Source organism: Bubalus kerabau, chromosome 21 (genome assembly GCF_029407905.1).
Source record: "Bubalus kerabau isolate K-KA32 ecotype Philippines breed swamp buffalo chromosome 21, PCC_UOA_SB_1v2, whole genome shotgun sequence".
NCBI classification, from domain to species: domain Eukaryota; kingdom Metazoa; phylum Chordata; class Mammalia; order Artiodactyla; family Bovidae; genus Bubalus; species Bubalus kerabau.
The window spans coordinates 23729567-23755488 of record NC_073644.1 but is presented as its reverse complement, the minus strand read 5'-3'; the positions used below and the strand labels follow the sequence as shown (position 1 = coordinate 23755488).

At 44.3% G+C, this 25922-nt stretch overlaps 1 protein-coding gene across 7 annotated transcripts in view; it reads left to right on the top strand.

The window, feature by feature from the left end:
* FHOD3 (formin homology 2 domain containing 3) overlaps positions 1 to 25922 on the top strand; it is a 524125-nt gene that overhangs the window by 225265 nt on the left and 272938 nt on the right. For all 7 annotated transcript variants that reach the window (XM_055559620.1, XM_055559619.1, XM_055559618.1 and 4 more), the window contains exons 4-5: positions 9387 to 9454; positions 16629 to 16734. In XM_055559620.1, coding sequence (XP_055415595.1) covers positions 9387 to 9454; positions 16629 to 16734 — 174 coding nt within the window. The remainder of the gene's footprint in view (positions 1 to 9386; positions 9455 to 16628; positions 16735 to 25922) is intronic.

The following is a 25922-nucleotide window of genomic DNA, read 5'->3' as shown; positions in this document are numbered from 1 at the left end:
AATCAGAAAAACAATGAAAAATGGAATGAAATTAAAAGCTGATTCTTTGAAAAGATCAATAAAATCTATATTCTTATAGCCTGACTGACCAAGCATGAAAGAGAAAAGACAGATCACCGGAATCAGGGATAAAAGAGAAGCTGCAGTAGTCAGTAAAAGGATAAAGGAGTATCACGGGAACAGCTTTATGTTGTTGAATAATATTGAATAATCCATAGCTTAAAACCTTTTATTAAAGGGAACTCCAGGTGCAGGTAGCTTCATTGGAGAATTCTGCCAAACATTTAAAGAATCAGTAGCACCAAGTCTGCACAAACTTATTCTTGAAGACGAGAGAACACTCCCAGCTCATGAGGTTGGCATCACCTCAATGTCAACAACATCACAAGAAATGAAAACTGTAGATTAATGCTCCTCATGAATATGAATGTAAAAATCCTCAACAAAATGTTGTAATTCTCAACTGATTTTTTTTTAATCTATTAATACTTAATCCATATTTGAACCCTCCTACTCTGTTGGTGGGAATGTAAATTGGTGCGGCCACTATGGAGAACAGTATGGAGTTTCCTCAAAAAACTAAAAATAGTTGCCAGATCCAGCAGTCCTACTTCTGGGCATATATCTAGACAAAGCTACAATCAAAAAGATACACGCACCCTTTATCATTTATAGCAAGACCATTTATAGTAGCCAAGACATGGAAACAACCATCGACAGATGAATAGATAAAGATGTGGTACATATATTCAGTGAAATGTTACTCAGCCATAAAGAAACAATGAAATAATGCCATTTGCACTAACATGGATGGACCTAGAGATTATCATACTAAGCAAAGTAAGTCAGAAAGAGAAAGACAAATACCATATGATTATCACTTATATGCGGAGTCTAAAATACGATACAAACTTATCTCTGAAACAGATTCACAGACACGGAGAACAGACTTGTGGTTGCCAAGGGAGAGGGATGGCATGGGAGGTTTGGATTGGGAGTTAGGCACTAGCAGATGCAAAGTGTTACATATAGAATGGATAAACAACGAGGTCCTGTTATATAGCACAGGGAACTATATTTAATATCCTGTAATAAAACATAATGGAAAAGAATATGAACAAAAAATATATAAAACAGAATCACTTTTCTATACAGGTAACATAACATTGTAAATCAACTATAGTTCACAAAACTACTTAATCTTCATTTTTAAAACTATTATTTTGATTATAGCACCAAGTGCTAAAACCTTAGCAGCCAGAACATAGCAGACCATAATCTTTATTCACGTGAATTGGAAGCCATGATAGATCACTGGTAACTAAAAGAGATTCTAACTGGGATATTGTTAATCTATGGAAGACATGTTTCTGCCCGTCGTTTGGTGTTACATAAGCAAGAAAGTCTAATGCAAGCCTTATTATGTTGTAAAGAGGTACCTGGAATTGAATCTCTCCTCTACTGATGCCCTTCCTGGACAAGAGAAATCTTCTCTTGTTCTTCCAGATATATTAGCCCCATGCTTGCATTTGAGAACTTTATTCTTATTAGAAGTGGTATTGGCTAAAAACAAAGTCTGTCCCTCTGAGATTTCAGGTTCTGATATGTTAGCTGTAGAAACTGGAGGAAGAATGATCTCCCAGGGACCTGGCTTCTACTACAAGGGGGATGCAATTCACTCTATTTATTTACTTCAGTTCAGTTGGTCAGTTGTGCCCAACTCTTTGCGACCCCATGGACCATAGCATGCTAGGCTTCCCGGTCCACCACCAACTCCTGGAGCTTACTCAAACTCATCTCCATCAAGTTGGTGATGCTATCCAACCATCTCATCCTCTGTCATCCCCTTCTCCTCCTGCCTTCAATCTTTCCCAGCATTAGGGTCTTTTCAAATGAGTCAGTTCTTCGTATCAGGTGGCCAAAGTATTGGAGTTTCAGCTTCAGCATCAGTCCTTCCAATCAATATTCATGACTGATTTCCTTTAGGATTGACTAGTTTGATCTCCTTGCAGTCCAAGGGACTCACAAGAGTCTGCTCCAATACTACAGTTCAAAAGCATCAATTCTTTGGCGTTCAGCTTTCTTTATAGTCCCAACTCTCACATCCATACATGACTACTGGAAAAACCATAGCTTTGACTAGACAGACCTTTGTTGACACAGTAATGTCTCTGCTTTTTAATATGCTGTCTAGGTTGTCATAGCTTTTCTTCCAAGGAGCATGCGTCTTTAATTTCATGGCTACAGTCACCATTGGCAGTGATTTTGGAGCCCTCAAGAATAAAGTCTGTCACTGTTTCCATTGTTTCCCCATCTATTTGCCATGAAACGGTGGGACCAGATGCCATGATCTTAGTTTTCTGAATGTTGAGTTTTAAGCCAACTTTTTCACTCTCCTCTTTCACTTTCATCAAGAGGCTCTTTTGTTCTTCGCTTTTTGCCATAAGGGTGGTGTCATCTGCATATCTGAGGTTATTGATATTTGTCCCAGCAATCTTGATTCCAGCTTGTGCTTCATCCAGCCCTGCATTTCCCATGATGTACTCTGCATAGAAGTTAAATAAGCAGGATGACAGTATACAGCCTTGACGTATTCCTTTTCCTATTTGGAACCAATCTGTTGTTCCATGTCTGGTTCTAACTGTTGCTTCTTGACCAACATAGAGATTTCTCAGGAGGCAGGTCAGGTGGTCTGGTATTCCCATATCTTTAAGAATTTTCCACAGTTTGTTGTGATCCACACAGTCAAAGGCTTTGGCACAGTCAATAAAGCAGAAGTAGATGTTTTTCTGGAACTCTCTTGCTTTTTCAATGATCCAATAGATATTGGCAATTTTATCTCTGGTTCCTCTGCCTTGTCTAAATCCAGCTTGAACATCTGGAAGTTCACAGTTCACGTACTGCTGAAGCCTGGCTTGGAGAATTTTGAGCATTACTTTACTAGCGTGTGAGATGAGTGCAATTGTGCGGTAGTTTGAACATTCTTTGGCATTGCCTTTCTTTGGGATTGGAATGAAAACTGACCTTTTCCAGTCCTGTGGCCACTGCTGACTTTTCCAAATATGCTGACATATTGAGTGCAGCACTTTTATAGCATAATCTTTTAGAATTTGAAAAAGCTCTACTGGAATTCCATCACCTCCACTAGCTTTCTTCGTAGTGATGCTTCCTAAGGCCCACTTGACTTTGCATTCCAGGATGTCTGGCTTTAGATGAGTGATCACACCATCATGGTTATCTGGGTCATGAAGATCTCTTTTTTATAGTTCTTCTGTGTATTCTTGCCACCTCTTCTTAATATCTTCTGCTTCTGTTAGGTCCATACCATTTCTGTCCTTTATTGTGCCCATCTTTGCATGAAATGTTCTTTTGGTATCTCTGTTTTTCTTAAAGAAACCTCTGGTCTTTCCCCTTCTATTGTTTTCCTCTATTTCTTTGCATTGATCACTGAGGAAGGCTTTCTTATGTCTCCGTGCTATTCTTTGGAACTCTGCATTCAAATTGGTATATTTTTCTTTTCTCCTTTGCTTTCACTTCTTTCTCAGCTATTTGTATGGCATCCTCAGACAACCATTTTGCCTTTTTGCATTTCTTTTTCTTGGGAATGATCTTGATCACTGCCTCCTGTACCGTGTCACGAACCTCTGTCCATAGTTCTTCAGGCATTCTGTGTATCATATCTAATCTCTTGAATCTATTTGTTACTTCCACTGTATAATCATAAGGGATTTGATTTGGGTCATACCTGAATGGTCTAGTGGTTTTCCCTACTTTCTTCAATTTAAGTCTGAATTTGGCAATAAGGAGTTCATGATCTGAGCAACAGCTCCCAGTCTTATTTTTGCTGACTGTATAGAGCTTCTGCATCCTTGGCTGCAAAGAATATAATCAATCTGATTTCGGTGTTGACCATCTGGTGATGTCCATGTGTAGAGTCTTCTCTTGTGTTGTTGGAAGAGGGTGTTTGCTGTGACTAGTGCATTCTCTTGGCAAAGCTATGTTAGCCTTTGACCTGCTTCATTTTGTACTCCAAGGCCAAATTTGCCTGTTACTCCAGATGTCTCTTGACTTCCTAGTTTTGCATCCCAGTCCCCTATAATGAAAAGGACACCTTTTTTGGGTGTTATTTGTAGAAGGTCTTGTAGATTTTCATAAAACCATTCAAGTTCAGTTTCTTCAGCATTACTGGTTGGGGCATAGACTTCAATTACTGTGATATTGAATGGTTTGCCTTGGAAATGAACAGAGATCATTGTGTCATTTTTGAGATTGCATCCAAGTACTGCATTTCCAACTCTTTTGTTGACCGTGATGGCTACTCCATTTCTTCTAAGGGATTCTTGTCCACAGTAGTAGATATAATGATCATCTGAGTTAAATTCACCCATTCCAGTCCATTTTAGTTCACTGATTCCTAAAATGTTGATGTTCACCCTTGCCATTTCCTGTTTGATCACTTCCAATTTACCTTGATTCATGGACCTAACATTCCAGGTTCCTATGCAATATTGCTCTTCATAGCATTGGACTTTACTTCCATCACCAGTCACATCCACAACTAGGTGTTGTTTTTGCCTTGACTCCGTCTCTTCATTCTTTCAGGAGTTAGTAGTCCACTGATCTCCAGTAGCATATTGGGCACCTGCCCACCTGGGGAGTTCCTCTTTTAGTGTCCTGTCTTTTTGCCTTGTCATACTGTTCATGGGGTTTTCAAGGCAAGAATACTGAAGTGGCTTGCCATTCCCTTCTCCAGTGGACCACGTGTTGTCAGAACTCTCCACCATAACTCATCTATCTTGGATGGCCCTACATGGCATGGCTCATAGTTTCATTGAGTTAGACAAGGCTGTGGTCCATGTGATCAGTTTGTTTAGTTTTCTGTGATTGTGGTTTTCATTCGGTCTGCCCTCTGAAGGAGAAGGATAAGAGGCTTATGGAAGCTTCCTGATGGGAGAGACTGACTGAGGGGGACACTGGGTCTTGTTCTGATGGGGGGGGGCCATGCTCAGTAAGTCTTTAATCTAATTTTCTGTTGATGGGCGGGGCTGTGTTCCCTGTTTGTTGTTTGGCCTGAGACCAAACTATGGTGGAGGTAGTGAAGATGATGGCGACCTCCTTCAAAAGGCCAGGTGCACGCGGTGCTGCAGTCAGTGTCACCGGCCCTGCAGGCCACCACTGACCCACGCCTCCACCGGACACTGCTGGACACTCACAGCAAGTCTGGGTCAGTCTCTGTGGGATCACCGCTCCTTTCTCCTGGGTTCTGGTGCACACAAGGTTTTTTTTTTGTGCCCTCCAGGAGTCTGTTTCCCCAGTCCTGTGTAAGTTCTCGTGGCTCTATGGTGGGGTTAATGGGACCTCCTCCAAGAGGGCTCATGCAATACCCAGGTCTGCTGCACCCAACGTCCTTGCCCCTGTGGCAGACCACTACTGACCCCGAGGAGACACTCCAACACAGTTCTGGCTCAGTCTCTGTGGGGTCTCTGGGTCCTTGTGTGCACTAGGTTTGTTTGAGTCCTCTGAGCATCTCTGGTGGTTATGGGGTTTGATTGTAAACATGATTTTGCCCCTCCTACCATCTTGCTGGGGCTTCTCCTTTGCCCTTGAGCGTGGGGTATCTTTTTTTAGTAAGATCCAACATTCTCCTGTTGACAGTTGTTCAGCAGCAAGTTGTAATTTTGGAGTTTTTGCAGGAGAAGATGAGCGCACATCCTTGTACTCCGCCATCTCTATTTCTTACTCATGTCTTTTGAGGCCACACATATATTAATAATTTAGAGGTCAACTTGTGAGTCATTGGGCCTCATATTTTAGGGTCTGTGATGAATTAGATGTTTAGTTTGGGGATGGTTGATTCCTCTGGAGGCTTCCCGGCTCCTTGTGTTCAGGAAGACAAGGAGTGATTCTCTCTCAATCGAAACACTGCATAATTATCAAGCGACTGGGGGTTGCATATTGTATTTACAGGAGCAGAACTGCATAATGGGCAAACACTAGGAGGCCCTGGGGTCAGACCCCACAGGATCCTGCCTCTGCTCCTTAAGCTGTGTGTGTAGGTTGTGAGTCTGGAGGAGACTGGCCTGCCTCAGGAGCTGAGAGAACAGGTTTCTGCTGCACGATGAGTTGGTATGTGGAGGGGGGCGGGGGCGGCAGATCTGTGTGACCAAGGATTGGCAGACCACGGAAAGGATTTGGGGTTTGTTACTGCCGTGGGCAGCCACTGAAGGGTTTGAATGGGGGCAGGGATGTTTTCAGGTGATGGTTTTCACCCTGTCCTTCTGGCCTTGGTCTGGAGGATGGGTGAGAAGAGGGGAAGTGGGCAGGGTGTCCATAGGAAGCCCTTCGAGGAAGCTGTTGCCATTCAGAGGCTTAGCCAGGCCCATGCTCCATCATTTTAAGTCTCTCTCAGATGGGAACCTTCCATCACCTCAGATGGGGCACTTTTAGAGCCACAGTGCAAAGGGGCATGTCTTTCTCACAACCAGACTTCTGCTAAGTCATTTAGATCTGTGCATTTCATCCCCTTCCACTCACATGTGAGGAGAACATGGCTTTGCCCATCACCTCCCCCCAGTAGGCTGGTGTTGAAGCCCAAGGTTGCCGACCATGCAGGTGACATTACTTTGAAATCTATAATTCTAAGTATTTTAAGTAATTTTGCATTCCACTGCATCATTTCAGTGCTGGATTTAACACACAAAACCATCTTCTACTAGATCTACTATTATCTGTTCCCCCTTTGTGGATAAGGAATCCAAGACTTAGAGAGGTAGTATCAGATCAGATCAGATCAGATCCGTCACTCAGTCGTGTCCGACTCTTTGCGACCCCATGAATCGCAGCACGCCAGGCCTCCCTGTCCATCACCAACTCCTGGAGTTCACTCAGACTCACGTCCATCGAGTCAGTGATGCCATCCAGCCATCTCATCCTCTGTCGTCCCCTTCTCCTCCTGCCCCCAATCCCTCCCAACATCAGAGTCTTTTCCAATGAGTCAACTCTTTGCATGAGGTGGCCAAAGTACTGGAGTTTCAGCTTTAGCATCATTCCTTCCAAAGAAATCCCAGGGCTGATCTCCTCCAGAATGGACTGGTTGGATCTCCTTGCAGTCCAAGGGACTCTCAAGAGTCTTCTCCAACACCACAGTTCAAAAGCATCAATTCTTCAGTGCTCAGCCTTCTTCACAGTCCAACTCTCACATCCATGCATGACCACAGGAAAAACCATAGCCTTGACTAGATGAACCTTTGTTGGCAAAGTAATGTCTCTGCTTTTGAATATGCTATCTAGGTTGGTCATAACTTTCCTTCCAAGGAGTAAGCATCTTTTAATTTCATGGCTGCAGTCACCATCTGCAGTGATTTTGGAGCCCAGAAAAATAATGTCTGACACTGTTTCCACTTTTTCCCCATCTATTTCCCATGAAGTGATGGGACCAGATGCCATGATCTTCATTTTCTGAATGTTGAGCTTTAAGCCAACTTTTTCACTCTCCACTTTCACTTTCATCAAGAGGCTTTTGAGTTCCTCTTCATTTTCTGCCATAAGAGTGGTGTCATCCGCATATCTGAGGTTATTGATATTTCTCCTGGCAATCTTGATTCCAGCTTGTGCTTCTTCCAGTCCAGCGTTTCTCATGATGTACTCTGCATATAAGTTAAATAAACAGGGTGACAGTATACAGCCTTGACGAACTCCTTTTCCTATTTGGAACCAGTCTGTTGTTCCATGTCCAGTTCTAACTGTTGCTTCCTGACCTGCATACAAATTTCTCAAGAGGTAGATCAGGTGGTCTGGTATTCCCATCTCTTTCAGAATTTTCCACAGTTTATTGTGATCCACACAGTCAAAGGCTTTGGCATAGTCAATAAAGCAGAAATAGATGCTTTTCTGGAACTCTCTTGCTTTTTCCATGATCCAGCGGATGTTGGCAATTTGATCTCTGGTTCCTCTGCCTTTTCTAAAACCAGCTTGAACATCAGGAAGTTCACGGTTCACATATTGCTAAAGCCTGGCTTGGAGATTTTTGAGCATTACTTTACTAGCGTGTGAGATGAGTGCAATTGTGCAGTAGTTTGAGCATTTTTCACCCAAATCACATACCAGTTTGAAATGCAGGCCCTTGGATTGCTTAGTCTTTGCTCTGAGTTCATTTTTCACTACTGTACCCTCAGTGCCTAGAACAGCGCCTGGCAGGTGCTCAGTAAATGTGCGCTGGATTGTTTATATTGGGGCGCTCTGACATGCAGTGTTAGGAACCCAACCCCGGGCACCTGAGCCACCTGGGAGGACAAGCGGAATCCATGCTCCTGGGAGTCTGCGTGCACCAGTAGAAGGGGATGCTCCCGGCATTCTCCATGCCTTCAGCACATTCTGGCACCGCCCCACTGACCAGTGAAGACTTGGGGCATACCCATCTGCCACTTCTGCCCACTGTAACTGCTGGAGGGTGGGTCCTGGGTCAGGCTCCCCTCCTCATGCATGAGGCCTGGCCCAACTAGTACATGTTACATGTCACTGGTTATAGAATTCAACCTGAGTATCGAGCCCCAGAATACTGACAGGGGCTCCTGCATCTGCCTTGCTCCAGGCCAGGAGTTATCCTCGAACCCGTCTCATATGAGGGAGAGTCCAGATACAGGCAGAGCTAAGGCTAGGTCCCTGCTGGAAGGGCTGGCAGCAGGTGGGGGCCAGTCAGTCCTTAGAGACATCATGCTGCTCTTGGTTCTCTTGAGGTGAGCATCAGATTCCATGGAAAAGAAAGCAGTTTGAAGCTTCCTGAGCCCGACTGTGGAGAGTATGGTGATGCAGGCCTGTGAGACGAAACAGAAGGATGAGTTCCGTTTTGACTGTGTTAATTTTCCTGATAGATTTGGCTGTCAACTATCAAGTCTGTGGTGGTGGTTTAGTTGCTAATTCACGTCTGACTCTTAGGACCCCATGAACTGTAGCCTGCCAGGCTCCTCTGTCCATGGGATTTTTCTAGGCAAAAATACTGGAGTGGCTTGCCATTTTTTTCTCCAGGGGATCTTCCTGACCCAGGGATCAAACCTGGGTCTCCTGCATTGGCAGGCAGATTCTTTACCAACTGAATCACTATATTTGTAAACAGCTGGAAATGGAGCTCTGGAAAGAGGGAGGTGAAGGCTGAGGGTATACAGATCAGGGCACTTCCCCACACTCACAATCCCCTCTTCCTGCCTCCTTGTAACGGCTAGGCTAGACGGTTCTTTGCACCATTAGAGGTGGGGCTGCATCCTGAATGAAATGAATTTGTTTTACTCACCTTTCCAGCGGAAGTTCTGTAATTGCTCACACCCTGTCTCTATTTTTACCATCTGTTGAGTCAGTTTAATGAATTTTATATGGTGTGTTCTTTATTTCAGAAAAACTGTACAACTCCACTGGACGAGATTTAAGAAGGGCCCTCTTCTCCCTGAAGCAGATATTTCAGGTAAAAAAAAAAAAAAAAAAAAAAAAGAATACTGTCAGGTTCTGTTTTTGCATTGCTGTGGGATTAGATGCAGACAAGTTTATGCTTTTTACTGATTACAAAAAGAGAAACGCTTTAGAGTACAAAGTGAATTTTGGTCAAAATATCAGTTAAGAGTATTTTTACCATATCAAATATTTCAAACAATAGGAAGTAAAGAAAACATCATCAGAACCACAATATTTTTCCATGTTAACTTCAGATTAAAAAAAAAAAATACCTACTACAGATGTAATTGAAGTCTTCTGCTCAATACTGGCCACCCTCTCGGGGGCTTTTCTCTACTGAATGTCAGATATAGTGTTTACCATGCAAATGCACATTTCGATACTAGTGGTGCATATTCGCCCACAATATGTGAAATTCGTTTGTGTCAATTGTATATGCATGACATCATGCAGCATGTATCCTGATGCAGTTTACTTTGAGAACGAGGTCACTGTGGGCATGACCCGGGAACGAGGTCAGTGTGGGCATGACCCGGGTAGCTCTGAGTGTCCACTGTGTGAAGGAAGCAGTTTGTCTCGTTCATCGTCTGTTGGTGGACAGTTGCGTTCCTCTCCAGGGCTCTGCTGTTATAAACCGTGCTGCTAGGGACACGCCCCCTTGTGTGCATGTGCTGGCATCTCTGTTAGGTTCCATCTTATTCTTTGCCCCAGACTTTCCCTCTGCTTCTCCCCTGGGCAAGTCACGAGCTTAGTGAAGAGGGCTGGGACTGGGGTGCAGGCAAACTCCAAGCTGTCACCCACAGGAGACTTCAGGGGAGAGAGACGGAGAACCAGGGGTAGAGAGTGAGGCCGCTGTGCCAGGACAGGGTCAGGAAAGGTAGAATGAGTTTCATGGAGTAGATGGCATTTGCATTGAGCTCGTGTCTGCATAGGTTCATCGTTCTCTCTCTCATGATATTAGACTCTAGGGTGTAGTCAGTCCATTTCTCTTTAGTTCCCATCTCCTTCACATCCTTAAAGAGTGTTCTGTCAGTGATAGCTCCAGCCTGAGTGGCCGTCTCCTTCATGGATGTTTCCTGTCTCGGGGGGATTGGCAGAAAGGCAGGCCAATAGGCCATCCTGCCTGCACATTCTTGTCCCGTTTTAAAACCTGCTCAACTGTTCACGCCCTCATCTTTTTCCCAGAGCAGAGCCCTTCTCAGTGACCGTGCTTTTGGAGACGAGTCCTCATTTCTCAGCTTCCCACACTACAGGTGTGACCCCGAGTCACTGTTGTCCCTTTAGATCACACATCTCAGAAGTGCCTTGAGGTTTGGGGTCAGCCTTGGTTCAGGCCATTTCTTCTGGGAGAATTGTAACAGCTGTTTTGGACACTGGTCCTCCATGACTCAGTCCATCCTCCAGCTTCCACCAGAGGGCGCTCACGAAGTCCTTCTCATGCTGGTTCCGTGTAGCCTTCCGGGTTACGTCTGAATCTCTCAGTACAACGTTGAGGCCCTCTGGCCCTGGCCTCTGCAGCCCACCTCCCTGTCCTTCACTGCAGTGACGTCTCACTGTGATTGTGTTCTGGGAACAAGCCATGCCCTTTCCTTTCTGTGCCTTCAGCCCCGGACCTATTGCGTCTATCCCAGGATGGTTCCTCCCCACATCCACTCCCCATGTCTCTCCGTTTCCCACCCCATGTCTCCTCCTGCCAGGGATTGTCTAGATGAACCCTCACTGCAGTCAAGGGCTCTCCAAATACCTCTGTTCCTGTGCTTACCTCTGGAATAGAACTTGAGATACTCTAGCTCGCTTGTCTGAGTCCAGTCACCTGTGAGCTCCCTGGAGTCTATCCGTGGCTCTTTGGGGCCTCATGCAGTGGCTGATGCTACTGAAGCAATAGATGAACAGGCCAGGCGATTGGAATACTCTTCTCAAGGGTGTCTATCTTCAGTCTTTCCTCTCTTTTAATTGAGTAAATGCTTCGCTATTTACTTGTTCCCAAGTTTCACTTCCCATGTATTCATCAGTGTCTCTCTGCCTCTTTTTTTCTTTTTTCAATTTCAATAAGCTTTCCCCAGCCCCGCTAAACTTATTTATTTTTAATCGAAGCAAAATTGCTTCACAATATTGTGTTGGCCTCTGCCATACATCAACATGACAGCCATAGGTATACATGTGTCCCCTCCCTCTTTAACTTCCTTCCTATCTCCCACGTCTTCCCACCCCTCTAGCTTGTTACAGAGCCCTGGGTTGAGTTCCCTGGGTCATACAGCAAATTCCTATCAACTGAACAAAACAGAACTTCTTTACCCTCTGTTATGTTCTTCTCTCGAACTCAAATTCCTGACAGCAGTTGGGCTGGACTCTTACTGCCAGAAGTCCATACTCATCACACTCCACACCCTCACTCTTATAGCCCTTCAGCCTGCCTGCTGTTTCCATTGTTCAGCTTTTCCATTGTTCACCTCACTGAGTATCCAGATGGTGGCAGAACCACACAGAGAAGAGCTCTTCCACGTAACTTGGAAACATTGCAGTTTGTGTACTCTGGGTGGAATATACTCTGAGAAGAAAAAGAACCATGCACACATGCAGATCAACTGTTTATAATAATCATTTGCTGATAGTAGTGTTAGTATTGCTATTCTGATACTGCAGTTTGTGTGTTTTCTAATTTTGTTATTCTTAGAGTTCTTAAGGATTAGGGTTCTTAGTGTGTGGAAGAAAGTTGATGGAAAGATAAAACAGTTAAGTTAGAAAAACTCTGGATTTCTGAATTTAATTAGAAGTATTGAAATGAACCCATGGTGTTTATTATCCTAACAAACTTGCAAGAAAGCATATTTCGAGCACTAAGTTTATTGAAAAGTACCAGAAGCAGTGATCAACCCATTAGCAAAAACCACTACTAACACAGAGATTGTGGTCTTAAAATACTGAAAGGAACCAGAGTTCTTGGAGAAATAGCTGACTTCAAGTCTGGCCTAGGAAATGGGTAAAATAAACTTGGAACATATTATTATACAGATAGCAAGGAAGCTATCAAATAAGACTAGGATTATTGCCAGAGGAACTTGGGAGCATGTTGAAGGTCTCCCACTGGCTGGCTGAAGATGGACATATAAACATCAACAAGCATGATAATTACAGTGGACTGAAGCACATCAGCGTAATCTACATGGATGAGTTCATAACAATACTAAAGAATAACAATGAATTGGTTAGCAATGGAAGAACCAGCTCTTTATTTTGAAAAATGGGTAAAATTCTAAAATCACACATTTATCTTACTTTTTCCTATATGAGCTTTAGGATAATCAAACAGTAGTTGAGGGAAGGTATGCTTATAAGAATATTCTAGCTATTTAGTAAGAAGGAGTGATATACTTAGAGTATCACTTAGAACATCAGAGTTTTGCAACCCTGAATGAATGAATAGATCTAGGTATGGAGCTTTAAGGAGAAGGCAATGGCAACCCACTCCAGTACTCTTGCTTGGAAAATCCCATGGACAGAGGAGCCTGGTAGGCTGCAGTCCATGGGGTCGCGAAGAGTAGGACACAATTGAGAGACTTCACTTTCACTTTTCACTTTCATGCATTGGAGAAGGAAATGGCAACCCACTCCAGCATTCTTGCCTGGAGAATCCCAGGGACGGCGGAGCCTGGTGGGCTGCTGTCTATGGGGTCACACAGAGTTGGACACAACTGAAGTGACTTAGCAGAAGCAGCATGGAGCTTCAAGACCTGCTGACACAGTGGAAATGAGATACAACCAGCTATTATGTACTTCCTCATGGAAACTCACACTGCCATTGAGGATGCAGTCATACCAACAGATTCAACCCTGCGTGTGTCTGACCCTGCCTCTCTACGTGGTAGCCAATTTACAAATGATCTAAGACAGAAGCACGTGTTAAACCACACCACAAGTAATCAACACAACCCAGAATACAGGTTACTCTGTAGGACAAATGATCTAGCTTCTTCAGCACACAGATTTCAAGGGAAAAAAAGAGATGATTTAAAAGACATTTTAAAGTTGTATCAACTAATCGCCACATGTGGATCTTATTTCGATCCTACTACAAAATGTCAAAAAAAAAAACAACTGTAAGTTTGAGACAGTTGAAATTGGTCATTGTCCAGTTGAAACTGGACATTTGATAATATTAAGAAAGTATTCATTTTTATGGTGAGTATATAATTTTTTATGGTGATTACATAATTTTAAAAAGAGTTCCTATACTCTGGAGGTACATATTAGAATATTTATGGATTAAATGATGTGACATCTGGGATTTGCTTCAAGTGAATATGGCAGCAGACAGGGTGGGGTGATAGATGGGACAGGATTGACGTGAATTGATTGGCACCTGGCTCCCTAAATTGTTCTCTCTTCTTTTGCATGTTTCAAGTTTTCCATGGTGAAAAAGTTAAAAGATACATTGAGCACGTGGCGATCTGGTTTCATACCCCCTCACATGCTTGTTCTGTAGTGCTGTCTCTCTGAATTCTCAAGGCTACTGTTTCCACCTTTTACTCAGCAGACCCGTATTTTTGAACAGCCTTTGTTGGCATTATGTAGGCAAGGATGAAGACATTTGCTCCCAGAAGTTTAATCTTTTGGAAGACCACAGACCTGTTTGGAAGACCACAGACCTGTCCGTCAAAGAGCTCCATCCATGGAGCTTCCTGTTTGGAAGACCCCAGACCTGTCCGTCAAATAGCTCCATCCCACAGTAGTCTTGGATGGATTCCACAGCCAGCAAGCTGTCTGGAGTTTAGATCACCTTCTTCCACACCCATGTGTCTGCATCTCTCTCATCTCTTGGGTTTCCTTGATGTGTGGAGGTTCCTTTTGGAACTCCAGTGTAGAGGGTGTAAAAACACAACCATTGGTCATTTGGATTGAGTTGAATATTCCTTGATTAACAGGTGTCAGAAAAAATGATCACAGGTTAAAGTGTGGCTATTAATCTGAAATTTAAGGATAATCTCTTATTAGTTAGTGTTAACATGTTGATTTCATTGGAGTCAGAAAGCAGTGTTTCAAAAATCATTTATTTATTAATGCCCATATACTTTAAGGTATGTGTTCAAAATCCTGCACGTTGCCAATTTGGAAGACATTTTCTACATTTATTATCAGTATATTTTAATTTCCTAAGTGCCTTATCTACATATGTGCATCAATTTTAGTTAGGGTTCTGGATTATTTTTATAAACACTGCCCAGTGTCTTTTTCCAAGAGCCTTTGCTAGGCAGTCAGCTTTCTGCTATATGAATATTAGTGATTAGCTTGAGTGGTTTCTTGAGAGCTTGTTCTCACTTTTTCACCATGAAGTCATGTGTGAATCTAGTTTTAGTTAAAGTAATAAACATTTGTTACATGCTTGGAAAAACTTTCTGACTAGACATGAGCTCATCTAAATGTTCGCTTTTCACATATGCTGGTGGAAAAGAATATGGATGGAGGGAGAATTATTTTTATTTCCTTCATACATACGAGTGTAAAGTGATTTTCCAAAAATCATGATATTGTCCCATTTTCTCTTGCTTCCAAAGCCATGATTATCTTCAAGTCTGAGTTAACACAGCTGTCTTTCATTACCGTCGGGGCACGGCAGTGTTCACCCCTCCCCCCAGTGCCCTCTGAATGTTAAGAGTGTGTTTTTGGTTCAAAGGGAGTATCTGCCTGGCCTACCACCTCCTCCCCCACCCCCACACCCCTTTGCTCAAGTCCTCCATCCATATAATTGGAAAATGCCATAAAATCAAAATGAGAGGCTGCTTTCAACATGGAGACAGGAGAATTATGCCAGTGTGTCTAAATTACTTTTTTCTTTTCTGGAGATAGACCATGGTTGCTGACCGTTTCTATAATAATAACCTTTAATTATTCTATTAAACTTTCTACTACTTACATCACTGAGGTTTTTCATTTTTGCTCTGTTGTTATAATTGAAGATGAATGTATCCTAGCTGCATTTGAGACAAAGCAGGGTCCAATCAAGGAAATCTCCCAAAACAGTAGTGGAAAAGTTTGTCTCATAGGGCTCTATCGAACTTGGTACTCCAGGCAAGGGGCTGGCTGACCATAGTTAGGTCATCTTGGCCAAAGTTTTGCCACTCCTGAGTCTTCATCTGTGAAGGGAAGGCAGGATTAGATGAGTGATTCTTGAACTGGTTGCCCTTTAGGATGGATTTCCTTGGGAATTTAATGTCAGAACCTGGACCCCACACCAGAAATTCTGGTTAAACCCATCTGGGAGGGGGCTGTTCCTGTTCCTTTTTAAAAGCTCCATTGATGATCCTAATGTGAGGGAGTCAGGGGTGAGAAGAAGACCCTGAGCGCCTCTGTAACCCCTGCAGAGCTTATTAAGCACTGGTTGCTGGGCCCCACAGTGGAGCTTCCTGTCCAGTAAGTCAGGGTGGAGCTGGCTACTTTGCATTTCTAACCAGTTTCCAGCTGACGCTCAGGTGCCTGTGGCTCCTGAGAACTGTCTTTGAGAACCACCCTATTAGATGACTCCAGTGATTCCCTCCAGGTCCTGCCTTCTGTGATTAGACTGCAGGCTGACCGCAGTGGCTCTTTTGAGGGACAGTGTGGCTGCTCCAGACACACGGCGGATTCTGTATTCTGCCTCCTTGCTTGTCCTGTGAGCAGCACAACTTGGGAGGTGGAGAAACTGCTCCTTTTCTTTCTCAGATGCTGTTTGCAAGACCCTTGTAACCTTCCTTAGGGATTGTCCTTTGAAACACACGAGTGGCTTTGAATCCTTCACACGATGGTCTGTACTGCAGGCCAGTGTTTCCTGTGTTGAAACCCAGCAGGCTTCATGTGGCCGGTCCCTGGGGACCTGTGGGGGCCTGGAGCCTGGTGATTTCTGAAGAATGAAAACCAGATCACTATAAATATTCCTGACAGTCAGGGGATTCATTTGCTTTATCTTTATTAGATTGCCCAGAAGGCAATAATTGGTCTTTGGCAAACAACGACGTGAAGACTGGTTGTAAAATTCCTCTGGCAACAGTTAAGATGCTTCATCTGAATAGAGCCGAACAATCTTCAGAGGTCAGTCTGGAGTCAGAGGCTTGTACGTAGTTTTCACTGTACAGCCTGGATGGACGATGGACCGGGACAGTATTTGAAGTTTCTCTCTCTCTTTCTCTTTTTTTTCTTTCCCTGTTTCCTGCCAGGATGACAAGGATTTGGTGCATGAATTTGTAGTGGCTGAAGGTCTGACGTGTTTGATCAAGGTGGGAGCTGAGGCAGATCAGAACTATCAGAACTACATTCTGAGGGGTAAGTTACGCTGGGTGGGTGGCACCCAGCCCCTCCAGGAACTTCAATACTGAGAGCTTTTTAAAAAGACTTGGATTACCAGGTAAGGTGATGAAGACGTCCTGTAGCAGAAGATGACTCCTTCACCAGGTTTTATCAGTTCTCGTAACTTAGAGACCGAGTTCATTTTACTGACTTTACGTGAAGTCTCTTCCTAGTCATTGAGAAAAGAGAGCGTTCTGCACACTGGGTTCTTTATATTCTCTTTTACTTAGTGAGGAAAGGGACATACCATGTTTCTTGAAAAAGGCCTGCTTTGCAGCACAAAGCCCCCTAAAACCAACAAGGCCAATTATTACCTGGGAAAAATACTGTCTACAACTTGGGTTATCCCCGGGAGCACCTATAAGAAGCACGCATTCCTCATCAGGTCTGGGGTGGGCCCAGAATCTGCATTTTAAAGAAGGATGCTGGAAACTACCTCTGTAATCTCGTTTTTTTTTTACAAAGTGGTGCATGTGTGGTGTTTTAAGCACTGATTACTATTCCAGTTCATAAAGTAAATGCTCTTTTCAGAGTTAAAGTATCTTGTGTACCTTCATGTAAATGATTTTCTTTGCTTCCATTAAGTCTGTGAATAGGCAGGGCGGGCATTATTAGGTTAGATCATATGACATAGCTATTATCAACAGTATTAACTTAGCAGAGAAAAAATTTAATGTAGTTCAGTATTGTCTCCATTTTGCAATTGAAAAAGCTGATTCAAAGAGTTTGAGCACTTGCCTAAAAAATTCACTTCTTCTCGTGTGAAGTTGACCATGGGCCATATCCAGGCACTGGGGTGCATCATGGCTGATTGGGGTCCTGTTCCCGCTTCTGTACCTATGCCTGTAACTCCACAACTCTGTGCTCATATAAGGAAGAAAAAGACCTTCTTTTCTTTTCCCTGGATGAAGGCAAAATGCACAAAATGTGGTTTAATAGCAAATGTCCTTGGTTAGAGTTGAATGAGATGTGCACAGGGAAGCAGTCTCCTGCAGTTTCCTGTGTGTTTTAACCCCGAGAAGGTTTCTTATGTGCTGATTTGTGACCCAGCACCTGGAACTCTCTGGATCCTTTCCCGTTTTCTCTGTTTCTGGAGAGCCACTGCAACCAGGGAAGAAGCAAAAGGGAAAACTGAGCACTCATTAAAAAGAAATTTTAACAATGTATTGTCATAAAAAATTTTAAGGATGTATTGTCATGTCAGTGTTAATTATTTCTGTTCATTTTGATAAGTGCCAGGTGTGTGTGCGAGAGAGGCTTCCTCAGCCTCGGTTTCTCTGCTCCATGTGTTTGTCAGGCTGGTGAGGCACCTCCTTCTGTCCACTTTCTATCTTTTCCTGGATGTGTGGAAGTGTCTCACTACAAGCTGTTGGTACAAATGCTTTATGGATGAATTTTATGATTTCTGGTCTCAATGTCATTAAATCATTTATATGGAAGCTTTTATGGTATGTGTAGACAATTAACCATAGACTTTGTCCTGCAAATGCAGCAGTCCTTCTGTGTCTGAAAAGATGTGTAAGGGCCTTGATGCTCATCCTCATATTTCCATCTCCACTGGCCCAGCACCTGGAAGAGGGCACGGCACAGAAATAAGGAGCTTTTCCTCTGGGTTATTTTCCAGGTTACTTATACCGTGGATGCTCATAAGTTGAACCACATGGAAAGAAGTATACCTAAAATTGCCTAATTCTGAATACCAGGTCCAAATTGACAGTGTTTTTTTTTTGTTGTTGTTATGTTTAAAGTATACATCATTTTCACTTAAAAAGAAAGTCTTCCCCAGGGGATGCTGGCATGAATACACAGACCTCCACATACCTCTGTAGAACTAATAACATCTACATGTTTATGCTCTGAGCCTTAACTAGGCGTGTGTATGCATTTTATAGAGCCATCATCAGTATAAGCATCTTTGTTCATCTGCCTCCAAGGCTGGAGGGGGTGCGGTGGCTCGGCCTGCTGTGATCAGCCCCCTCTTATCAGGAAGGTAAAATTCTTGTCAGGAGCCCCCCCACAGACCTCCCATGGATTAGAACTGGGTTGCATGACCACCTATAGCTGCAAGAGAGGCTGGCACAGCGGGTGCTTGGCTTCCTGGACTCTAAGGGGAGTCAGGCAGCAAGAGAGAAGGGGTTGGCTTTGTGTCTGCAGGTTGCTCGTGTCTGCCACATAGAGGGAGTGAGGAAGGCAAAACTCAGCCCAGCTGAGAAAGCCTTCTGGTAAGCAGTCCAGTGGTGGCCTGGTTGGAGATAGAGAGGCATCTGTCTGTCAATGAGGGCATTATGATATAGGGGCAGTGTAAGCTCAGTGACTGCACAAGGTCCCAAATGATGAATTGTGTCCATGGTTCTTGCAGGTAATCAAAGATGGTGTTGACCTGGAATACTTCAGCTGGGCTCTCCACCCAGTGTACACTTATCATTAAGCTTGTGGTGGCTTGTTAATCTATAGTATCCTCATCTGCACTGGAAAGACACCAAAAGCCATCACCCAATGCTTGAGAATCAGAACTCCCAGGCACAGCCAGGGGAGAGCCCTGCCAACTGCCTGCTACTTCTCTGTCCCTGCAGGAAATGCCACTGAGGTAGGACCCTCACATAACAGCCCTGCCTAATCTGTGAGGAGACCCCATGTCTCCATTGCCACCACCGAGGTCTTGCCTTCTGATTTTGATTTTCCAGCGGTGTCTGTTTATTGGAGGCCAGACAGCCACCATCTGTTACCTGGGAAACGAGTGAGCGCCCGCTCCCATTCAGGTTACTACAAGATGTCCTGCTTTCCATGTGGCTGAGGGGCCTTTGCACACCTTCCCCACTTCCACTGAGTCTCAGAGAACTTGGGGTAAGCAGGGCACTGGGTGCACATGTTAGCATGTCTGGACGTATCTGACTGAAGCCCGTGCCAAGAAAGTGTGCTTCTGAGGAATGTAAAGGACAGATTTCTTAGGCTGTGACTTTTGTGCTTTGATATAAGGAAGCTATCATTTTCCCCAGCCCACGTGTTGAGTCACCCCTTCCTGACCTTGAAGATGTGGGCTTTTCTAGGTTGTGATCGACTGCCAGCAGCCACCAGACATTTGCAATCAAGGACAGCCTTTGAATTGCCTCTTTGTCCAACCTCATTTTAGCCAAATTACCTTGGGTGAAGGATGATGAAGCTGGATGCACATCAAGAGAGAGAAACTGGGAAGAGGTGTCCAGTTTGGTCATTCACCGTCCCCTGGGGAGAACAAATGCTTCCCTGGGCCCCTCGGGAGAAGCACGACAGAGGGTGAGGGCCGGCACCTCTACTGTGGTGTCCACAGAAGGCGGGGTGAGCAGGATTAGGGTTTGCATTGTGTCGGTGGGCCCTGGGGTTCAGGGGCCATGAGGACAGAAATGTCGGGGCGTGGAGTGTCAGTGGCAGGTGGTTGGGGGTGTGGACTTGAGCTGCTGTAGAAGGGGACTGACTGACCTCTAACCAGAGCCTCCAAACCGAGCCCAGACGTCATTTGGAAATGCTCACAAGCCATAAGGTGGACCAGTTGTCCCGGTGCTGTGGGGGAACATGCCCTTCACAAAATTTCCTCAGGAGTCCTGGTCTATGTGACTGTATATAAGGCCCCCAGATCCAAAGGAAACAGGAGCGTTTGGAGAACCCACTCCTTTTCACACCTGCTTTTAGGACTCTTGTAATTTATCTTTATTTTTGTACTCAATCATCTGTCAGCTTTTTTTTTTTTTTTTTTAAGGCCCAAGTATCTGTTGCTCTGTGTTGAGGGTGTATCTGCTAAGAGGTAAATACAGGTTTTAAGTTATGGTGTAGCCTTGTACTCTCCATAAATGTGAGCCAGCTGCTGGGAAGAGGTCTTAAAGGCACAACATGCAGAAATCATATTTATCTGACTTACTATTCTTGAATGGTTATACCTCGTGATCTACAGGGTGTGTGTGTATGTGTATGTGTGAGAGAGAGAGAGAGGGAGAGAGATTGCCCATATTTAATATATATATATACTAAAGAATTTGTAATCTCACAATTATTCTTATTGAAGTAAGACCTTGAAAGCTACATTCCTGGGAACTTGAACTTTCTATGCACATGCTGAGCATTCACAATAGGCCATGTCAGGCCCTGGGATGTGCTGATAAAACCAAGCCAGGTCCTGGAGAAGCTCCCTGGAGGTGCTGCCTGTGACCCGCTTTACATGTTATATTGCAGATGTCTTACACATCTAGAAATTACATAGAGGTGATCTGCTTTGGTGAGGAAAGAGAAAGAGATATGTAGGATCAGTAAGACCAGATGCCTTTTCTGGCTGTCCCTCAAAAGACTGCCTCTTACAGGCTAGTTTTAAGTGGAGAAATTTGATCATTTTGCCTAAAGCAAAATACCCATTAATTTTAAAGTATTCTAATTCTAAATTCTAATGACTAAAATACCTAGTCTTTATCAGAGCTGGTTAAGATCTTAGAACTCTTTTAGCTCAGGCTTTGCATTTTAGGAGGAAACTGCAGATAGACTGTGTTTGCTCCTAAATTAAAAAAAAAAGAAATTGAAGTATAATTGCTTTACAATGTTGTGCTAGTTTCTGCTGTACAACACAGTGAATCAGCTACATTTGTTTAAATGTTTTAATGGTTGTTGACATTTAAAAATTGAGAGATTTGATATTAAAAAAAAAAAATCCAGATTTCTGGTGTCTTTGGAAAAACTGAACCAGAGAATTTCAGTGCCTTGCCAGATATCACTTAACTAATGTGGGGAAATGCCTTGTGTATTAGGGGTCTCTTAATGAGGATCAGGACTTGTGGTCAGATAGCTTTGGTCGGAATCTATATCACCAGGAACCAGGCAGGAGTACAAAAGGATCAGATGGTAACCAAATGATGAAACCAACATTCTCCATCCCAGGAAAACCTAAATGTTTATCTTTTGACATTTCAAAGCCAAGGTGGAGAGTGGAGGTTGGGTTCAAACTAGATGAGGGAGGGGAGCGAGGGGCCCAAACTGGCACCAGGGGGAGAGACGAGAACAGAAGGCGGGAGCTGCTTACTTCCTGAGCCAAAGTCCATTCCTTGGCTGCCATGTTTTCTATCCTCCACCCGGAGGATGCTCCTCTGCCCCTTACCCTGGTCCTGAGGGGCACCCAACTGTCCGGGAGGAAACGTCCTCTTTCTTACCTCTTGCTGAGTCAGGACGTCGGGAATTAATCATGGCAGCCACATGGCTAGTTGTGTGGGTGACCCAACAGCACGTGTCGTGGTGGTGTTTGTCACAGCCCCTGAAGAGAGGGGAGTTGAAACCAGGGTCACGCACAGAATCCTCCTTCATTTGATGTTTCTCCTCTTAGTCAGTCAGTGTGATGGGGGCTGTTCCCACTAGGAAGTCACGTTGGCCATCTGAAGTTAACAGCCCAAGGGGCCAAATTGACCCTGCAGAGATGAGAGTGTCAGGGCATCAAGTCAGTGGAATAAATGTGGCCTGAGATGGCACAGCTGACAAGAAAACCTGGTAAACACTGATATGTAGATTTTAAAAAAAAAACGGAAATAGAGTTTTTAATTTTTTTTTATCGTGTAGTTTGTGAAGACACAATTGTCTGAAAGGCAAACAGCATAAAAAGGAAAAATGTAAAAAACCACCCATCATCCCATAAAACAAAGACCGTTTTCTACCCACCCGTGTACATGCTTGTGTTGTACGTGCCTTTTACGAAAACAAAGTGTCCTGCCCAGATGTTGTCAGCCACGACCCCAGGAAGGGAACAGTGGACCTTGGTGGCTGGCTTTGTGACATCTCCTAGTGTGCTTAGTCACTCAGTCGTGTCTTTTTGCGACCCCATGGACTGTAGCCCACCAGGCTCCTCTGTCCGTGGAATTCTCCAGGCAAGAATACTGGAGTGGGTTGCCATTTCGTACTCCAGACATCTCCTAGTCCTTGGCACTATTCTTTAACTTCTTTAAACTGCTTCTCCCTCACCTAAAGAGATAATACCTTCTTTACAGGAATGGTGTGAAGCTTAAAGAGCTCATTGTTGTTGTTTAGTCGCGAAGTCGTATTTGACTCTTTTGCATCCCCATGGACTATAGTCTGCCAGGCTCCTCTGTCCATAGGATTTCCCAGGCAAGAATGCTGTAGGGAGTCACCATTTCTTACTCCAGGGGGTGTTCCCTACCCAGGGATTGAACTCGTGTCTCCTGCACTGGCAGGTGGATTCTTTACCACTGAGCCACCAGGGAATCCTAAAGAGCCCATAGAAAGATCTAAATAAAGGCGTGAATTGTAGGTATGACAGGTGTTATCAGTAGTAATGTTGTTAATGCAGTAGTCATCTGTTATGGGCTGAATTATGCACCTCTCAAATTCATGTTGAAGTCATACCCCTCAATACCTCAGAATGTGACTGTATGTGAAGACAGGTGGTTAAGTTAAAATGAGATCATTTAACTGGGCCCTGATCCAGTATGACTGCTGTCCTTAGAAGAAAAAGAGATTAATCACAGACCTGTTGAGGGGAAATGATGTGAAGACAGAGGGAGAAGAGAGGCAAGGAGAGAGACCTCAAGAGAAACCAACTCTGCAGACATTCTGAGCTTGGATGCTCATCTCCAAACTGTGAGAAGTAAAGATCTGTTGCTCAAAGCCCAGAGCCTGTGCTATTTGTCACAACAGCTCAAGTGGCTGATACACTGTCTTTGCAAAAGAGACTCTGGGAGTTATTGGGTAGTACCTAGGGTGAAAGTCCTGGGGATAGAGTTGCTGGGTTCAGAGGATGTACATTTCCATTTTATTTTTGGTTGAATAATTGCCTCCGGAGTGGATGTGTGAATTTACGCTTCCGTCCGCGGTCTCCACTTCTTCTCGTTTACCCCAGGCTGGGGGTGAGCATTCTTTGTAATCTTTGTCATTCCTGGTGATTGTGTGCGTGCATACTAAGTCCCTTCAGTCGTGTCCAACTCTTTGCAACCCTATGAACTGTAGCCTACCAGGCTCCTCTGTCCATGGGATTCTTTAGGGAAGAATATTGGAGCGGGTTACCATGCCCTCCTCTAGGGGAATCTTCCCAACCCTGGGATCAAAACTGCATCTCTTGTGTTGGCAGGTGGGTTCTTTACCACTAGCGCCACCTGGGAAGCCCGTCATTGTACAGAAATGTCATTCCTGATGATTAGGGCACACTTACTACTACTATGGACCAATTTTATAGTCATTTTAATAAAGTAGTTTGTAGTTTTTGGTTGTCATTGTGTGAAATTTGTCCATAAATTTAGGAAGAATTGATATCCTTATTTAAAAATTCAGCACTATTGCCTAGATGCTCTTTCATGACCCGGGACAAATCCTTTGCAAGAATATTTTCTCCATCTAACTCTTGTGTGCCATGTCCGTCCTTCTCATTTGTTACAGAGCTTTCTGCATATCTCCCCAGGTGTTTTTGTGTTTGTTTTTTCTTGTTTATTCATTTTTGAATTGGGTCTGGTATTGACCACATGAAAGGATGAGAGGATTCTCTTGGGTCTTTTTCCTGTTTATTTTGTAAACTTGGCTTGGGAGTGTCATCTAAGAAAGATCTGTCTTGCTCTCCTTGGAGGTGTTTTGCTTCAGTTGGGGAACACTGTGTCTTGGGGCCTGGATTCCTCAGTTGTGGCAACTGCTTGGCTAAGACTGGCTCAAGAATGAAGTACTTCTTCCCGAGGGAGTGTTAGCTTCCTCTTCTTGTGTCTTTGCACGTTGGAAACTCTCCCTTTGAGGACTTAGATGAGCATCGTGCTGGCTGGAGACTTGGTCTGTCAGTTCTGGGTGCTCACAGCTGTGATATGTGGGCTGGGCATGGCTGGAGAAGCTGGGCCACTCATACCTGTGGGATGTGGCCTCCACATTTTGTTTGTTTACTCTCATTTGCTTTCCTGCTGTAGTTTTTGAAACCTCTGCTTTTGGTGTCTTGGTGCCCTGGTGTATCTCACCTTGGCCTGACGTTTCTGTTCACATGCTTGGCATGCTGTTGGGGACGTGGCCTCGGGGTTGAACCAGTCACAGACCTGCCTTGGGCTTTGGTCAGGCCAGGAAAGCCACAGCCTGCCCTCCTTGGGGGAGGGAGGCTGAGTCACTCTTGCTGCTGCTATTGGTTTGTGGTGACAGAAGGGTTGCCCTTGGTGCTCTGAGTGTCCCTCAAGGCGTCTCTTGCCACCCCTTCCATCCCCACCCTCCGTCAGGCCTCCTCATCCCTCTTAAAAAAAAACTGGGTTAGAGAATATCAAGAGCTGCACTTATGTCTTTCCTCTTCTAGCCTGTCCAGGCACAGGGGCCAAAAGTGGATTCATGCTGAGGCCCTTTGCGTCGTTCCCGTGGCCCATGTGATCATGCAATATTGTGGACGTGTAAGGCTTTTCTCCATGACTTTCTCCCAGGAGAAGGAGCTGGTTGCTGGAATTGCCACTCCCCACAGGCCTGCCGCAGTCTCTGGTGTATTTATATGGAGTCCTCAGGGGCCGTAATGTGTGGTGGGCTACCCCGAGTCTCGGGGCTCATGGAACCTCTTCTCTACTTGGGTTTCTCATTGGTTATTTGGGTCGATTGAAAGGAAGGGTGCTTGGAGGCTTCTCATTGTGCTGCCATTTTCCTGGAAGTGTGAACTTGTCAGAATCATCATCGCTTGTGCTCTGTGTCCGGCCAGACCCTTAGTCTGCCATGCTGCATGCAGGAACATGGTGGGTCGAGTGGGTGAGGGAGCGAGGGAAGGCCAGAGCCAGGTCCTGACCTTTGAGGGGACACCGTGCCCTGTGTTTTTCCTCAGGGTTCTCAGGTGAGAGAGGCAGGTCCTGGGATGAACCGCAGGTAAGACAGGCAACTCGCATGACCTGAGCCCTTCACCACCTTGGGCAGCAAGCAGGATGTTTACCTTCAATATCCAGTTCTAAGTGGGCACTTCCAACTTTAAACACCTTCTTGGTTTTTCCCTTCACCCTCCTACAGGGTATTTTTTTCCTTATAGTTAGACAGTGCTTGTCTCTTGGTTAACTTTACCTTAGAATAGATAAAGCTTTTCTTTCAAGTTTTAGTTTTTCTGAAGTAAAAACCAGTGATTAATTCTGTTGAATGTAGCAAGAATTAAGTAGTAATAGAAGCACTCCATAAGATAGTCTTTATAAAGCGTTGCACGCCTAGGTCTACCTGGCCAA